The 5,382-nt window shown below is 54.1% G+C and overlaps 1 protein-coding gene across 1 annotated transcript; it reads left to right on the top strand.

Annotated features, from left to right (window-relative positions):
• Positions 1 to 3,071: 3,071 nt before the first annotated feature.
• On the top strand, positions 3,072 to 3,846 carry LOC102254825 (keratin-associated protein 10-3-like). Its single transcript, XM_014549957.1, has 2 exons — positions 3,072 to 3,166; positions 3,284 to 3,846. The coding sequence occupies exons 1-2, from the start codon at positions 3,072 to 3,074 to the stop codon at positions 3,771 to 3,773; spliced, it is 585 nt and encodes a 194-aa protein (XP_014405443.1). The 3' UTR covers positions 3,774 to 3,846.
• The last annotated feature ends 1,536 nt before the right edge of the window (positions 3,847 to 5,382 follow it).

Here is a 5,382-nt window from a genome sequence, read left to right as displayed (position 1 = left end):
CCTCCGTCCCAGGCAGTTTACAGGCGCTGGCTGGTTCTGTCCCCCTGCGCACACCTAGAGCGGGTGCTCTTTTCCTGCCTGTACCAGGACCGATGCCACCATTCCCTGCTGGCATGATGAGCAGCGTTTTCTAGGTACTGGTGTTCCCTCGGGCCGTCCCAGCTCATCTTGCCGTGCCCAGCCCAGGCTAGTATACCAGGGGGTGTGATTACGTCCCTGCCCGCAGGAAACCCTCCTCAGGCCTCTCCTCCGTGAATGTGGGCAAGGACACAGGTGACCAGTCAGAGAACAGCTTCGCGTCGCCCTGCACTGGGCATGAGGCACACGGCTGCCCACTGCAGTCACGTTGGACCAGACTTCAGGAGCCGGGCAGACACGTGTCCCTGCAAAGCACAATGGCCCATGGATGATCCAGAAATCCCAGGGACACCTGCCCTTAGGGGTCGAAGCAGTGACCTTTCTTGGGCTGTTGCCCAAGAGGGCCGTGGAGAGTCTTGGGTTCATTTCCAGCCATTTTTGTAGGAAGCACAGAGTCAGGCAGCAGTGCCAGTGAGAATGGTGGGCAGCAGGTGATCCTGGAGAGAGGGGCTGTGAGGCCGAGGGTCTGAACTATAAGCCAGATGGCGGGATGGAAATCCTATCCTTCCATTCTCTTTAAAATCAGTGGAAAAAATATCCCCAGTGAGGATTAACCACACACACACAAAAAATCCCTCACAAAAAAGCATTTCAGGAAATCCAACACCATTCTTGATAGAATCTCTCAGCAATAAAAGGGAACTTCTAGCCTGAGAAAGCTGAACTAGAAAACACTGCAGCTAACATGGTCCATACGGGAAAGACAAAATGTGTTCCCAAATTCAGGCACGTGTGAGTCCACGTACATGTGCCTCCGTGCCCTATCCACGGGGAGGGCCTGGGAGAAGGGACACGCTAGCAGCAGTGACACACCTGGCTCCAGACCTTGGTCTCTACTTGCCATCCTCCACTAAACGGGACCAGCGCTCCTCGGAGAAGAGGTTGGTTCCAGGGAGGGGACAGGGGAAACTCCAGGTGAGCTCGCACCAGAACGTGAGACGTCAGGGAGGGTGGCAGGCCCAAGGGGCCCAAAGGCCAAAGGAGGAGGCCCTGATGGTCCAAGTTGGAATGATTTGAGCAACAAAAATAGAAAATGATAACATTGCCATAAACTCAATAAAATAAGTACTTTTTAGTCCATATTGAAATAAAGAACAGAACAAATAAGCAAATGGAGGAGAAGGGACCACTCTTCCTTAGAGAAGAATTTTAGCCAGGAAATGGCGATGGATTGAGGAGGGGGAAAAATCACCATGAGAACGCTGCAGGGACTGGCTGCACGCAGTCCCCAGACCAACAACGAAGCCACTGAGCAGAGGTTCCAGTAGAAACCAGATATTTGCAAAGTCTTAAAAAAAATCTCCCCCAATATGTACTAATTACAAAGGGACAAATGGTCACATTCCCAGAGATAAGACACATGGACAGCCTGCACCCCTGCTTCACTGGACACATGACTTCTGTGAGATTCTGCCCACAAATACAGCAGCCCCAGACGAATTGTGAGAACACATCAGACAAACCCAACTTGAGGGACGTCTACAATCCACCCAACCAGCGCTCCTCGGAAGTGTCAAGGTCATAGTGCAAAGGGCACTGAGCAAATGTCCCAGGCAGGAGAAGAAGACCTAACAAGTGCCATGCGGGGTTAGGGAACGGAGGGAGGGCGTTCATGGGGAACTGGCGACTCGAATACAGTCAGTCCTTTAGTGAACACCAGTGTGGTTTCTAAAATTTGGCAATTGATCTATGGCTATGTAAGATGGCAACACCAGAGGAAGCTGGGCGAGGGGTATAGGTAAATTCTCTGTCCTCTTTTTATGATTATTTGATAAAATAAACTTAAAAAAATCATCCCAGGAGCTCAAGCCGTTCGTGGACAAGCAGAAGTCACGTGCGTGCTGCCAAACGCTGTCCTTCACGTACTGCAGACCCAAAGCCCTGAGAAAGGAGACCTGCTCAGCCTCTCCTTCCACCCCTGACCCTGGCATTGTGTCACCCCAACTTTGACCATCGGGGTGCTTGTGATGGGCTGAATCGCATCCCCAAATGTTGCCCCGCCCCCTCCCCGAGGACTTGCGAATGTGACCTTATCTGGCAACAGGGTCTTTGCAGATACAGTCAAGTTCAAATGAGGTCCTAATCCGCTATGGCTGATGTCCTTACGAAAAGGGGGAATTTGGACAGAGAGGCACGCACGGACAAGGCTTTGTGAACATGGAGGTGGAGATCGGGGTGCTGCTTCTACAAGCCAAGGAACCCAAAGATGGCCAGCAGCCACCAGAAGCTGGGGGAGAACACGGGGGCAGGCGCTCCCTCACAGCCTCAGAGCCAACCCTGCCGGCACCGGGACCTGGGGCTGCTGGCCTCCAGACTGTGACAAATGCGTTTCTGCTGTGCGAGGCCCACTGTCTTCGGTGCTTGGTACGCAGCCCCAGGACACTGGTACAGTGTCGCGTGCACATTATGACTCACACTGTCTTTGTTTAGAAACTAAATACACCTCCAACCACAAGGCACACGACCTGGTTCCGCCTGCAGCGCAGCAACCTCGGGGCTCCCCCGACCAGGGGCCAGATCTAGCCGCCCACACACCTGGGCTCTGCCCGGGCCCCCAGTGATCCCGCTAACACATCAAGACAAGATGTATTTCCAGGACTATAAACAGGTAAACGCACCCCACACCAAGGTAAAGAGTTTTGTGAGCTGAGCAATGCCTCCTGGGAAGAAAACATCTGATGCTGATTCTCCACGAGCCACTCTCACTGTCAACAAGGAAGGGACGCGTGAGCCTGCTGCTGGGACAACATACACAGCCAGGCAGGGGCATAAAAGCTGGACGGCCCTCAGCATCCCACACATTCACACACTCACTCACACGCAACATACACAGCCAGGCAGGGGCATAAAAGCTGGACGCCCTCAGCATCCCACACATTCACACACTCACTCACTCACACGCTCACACGCTCCTCCAGCCCCACTGCCCCACCATGGCCGCATCCGCCCTGTCCGTCTGCTCCAGCAACCGGAGCTATGGCAGCCGTGCCTGCCTGCCCGGGTCCTATGACTCTTGCACGGACTCCTGGCAGGTGGTGGACGACTGTCCAGAGAGCTGCTGTGAGCCCTCCTGCTGCGCCCCCACCTGCTGTGTCCCCAGCTGCTGCCAGCCCACCTGCTGTGTCCCCACCTGCTGTGTCCCCAGCTGCTGTGCTCCAGCTTCATGCTTGACCCTTGTCTGTGCCCCAGTGAGCTGTGTGTCCAGCCCCTGCTGCCAGGTGGCCTGTGGATCCAGCCCCTGCCAATCAGCCTGCACCAGTTCCTGCACACCCTCATGCTGCCAGCAGTCTAGCTGCCAGCCCTCCTGCTGCACCTCCTGCAGTGTGCCAGTCTGCTGTAAACGGGTGTGCCGCAGGCCTGTCTGTTCTAGGGCCACTCTCTGCTCAGCCCCCTTGAGCTGCTACGGACCCTCCTCCTACCTCTCATCCTGCTATAGACCTTCCTCCTGCACCTCGTCCTGCTACAGGTCCTCCTCCTGCGTGTCCCTCACCTGCCGCCCTGTGTGCAGGCCTGCCTGCTGCCTTCCTGCCTCCTCCTACTGTGGCCCCGCCTTCTCCTGCCGGCCCAGCTGCTACCGCCCATCCTCTTGCGTGTCCTTGATCTGCCGCCCTGTGTGCTACCGCCCAGCCTGCTGAGTCCCCTGCCTTGGCCAGAAGTCCTGCTGCTGGCTGGGCACATCCCCCAGGACCAGCCTGGCTCAGGTCCCACCGCAGGACTGTGGCTCTCCCAGGCACCCCTCCATCCAGTCCCAACCAATGTCAGGAGGCTGCCCCCATCTGGAAGCTGACTCCCCATCCTGAAATACTCCAGCACTTAGACCTGGTGACTGCTGGTCCAGCCTGCTGCTGAGCTGGACACGTGGAAGAACTAAAGGACCAGACTCAATGCAATCGCTCGTGAGGGGCTCCTGGGAAGTCTTCATGGCAGTGCCCCCTCCACGTCTCCCACCCTCCTGAGGACCAGCTCAGCCTCCATCAGTCTCCGACCCTGATGTACTTTAGTAAACTGACCAATAAACACCCCCTGAATTGAGCACTGCACTGTTGTCCATGTGTCCTCATTGTCATTTCTCAGCTTAACTGCACGTCTACTTTCTCCTTTGCACATGGCACTCTGCCAGCCAGCAGGACCCTGTGGTTTCCTGTGGCTCCCAGGTTTCCCAGCTGGGCGGTAGAGGGTGGGGCAGTCATCACAGCCCTTTAGCCATTTGGGGCCATCTTTGTTCATCCTTCACCCTGCTGTCCTATTATTCACTGAATACTAGTAGTTCTTTTTCTTGATCTTACTTTGTGACGTCTCTACAGATGTATTTACCACGGGGTTTGTGCAAGCCACGGAGCCTTGGGTGGAATGGGGGTTGGTGACATCTCTCATGGAGCCCAGAGCCCCCTAAAAGTTAGGCTGTGGTTTCTGATGTCTCTCCAGGACCCACTGTTAGGATCTCCAGGATCCATTCCTCCTCGGAGAATGTTGGCTGCATGGCCCAGTCCTTGGGGAAGTAGGTATGTCTCAGGTTGAGCTTGAATTTAGCTGGAGTATTTCCTAGAGAGGAAGCAGACAGACTCAGCTCCAGAGCCAGGAAAGAATGTGAGGAGTCAAAGAGGGAAGCAAGGAATTGGATTAGAAGAGAAACAGAGTCCTCCCACCCTAAGTAATTAGAAAATGAGATGAAAGATATAAGAAGCCAGGTTTCAGACATTGGGCAGCTGATGGTACAGGACTCAGGTCCCCGAGAGAAGGGAAACAAAGGAAGGAGCCCTGTTGTTTAATTTCCTAATTGGACGATTTTCTACATATCCCTCTGTTGATGATTTCTGATTCTATTGTGGTCAAACAACATTCTCTGTATGATTTCAGTCCTATCTATCTATATATATATATATATAAAGCCAGTGTCCATGATGACCAGGATGACCAAAAGATCAGTCACCATGAGGTGCATTGAGCACCTCTCGGTCCCTTCCCACCCTCCCACAGTCTCTGATCACAGCATGGTGAACAGGAAACCATGGCAAACAGAGCAGGGGGGCGGGACTAGTGAGTGAGCAGAAGATGGCCTAGGGATCCTAACTGCACACGATTTTGTGTGCACTGGGCCTCTAGTTAAATATATTGAGGCAACCCTCGTGCACTACTGGTGGGAATGCAGACTGGTGCAGCCACTGGAGAGAACAGTATGGAGTTTCCTCAAAAAACTAAAAATGGAACTCCCATTTGACCCAGTGATCCCACTTCTAGGAATAT

The sequence above is a fragment of the Myotis brandtii genome, unplaced genomic scaffold (genome assembly GCF_000412655.1).
Source record: "Myotis brandtii unplaced genomic scaffold, ASM41265v1 scaffold577, whole genome shotgun sequence".
NCBI classification, from domain to species: Eukaryota; Metazoa; Chordata; class Mammalia; order Chiroptera; family Vespertilionidae; genus Myotis; species Myotis brandtii.
Note: the sequence above shows the minus strand (reverse complement) of the source record. Positions and strands in the feature narration are given on the sequence as shown.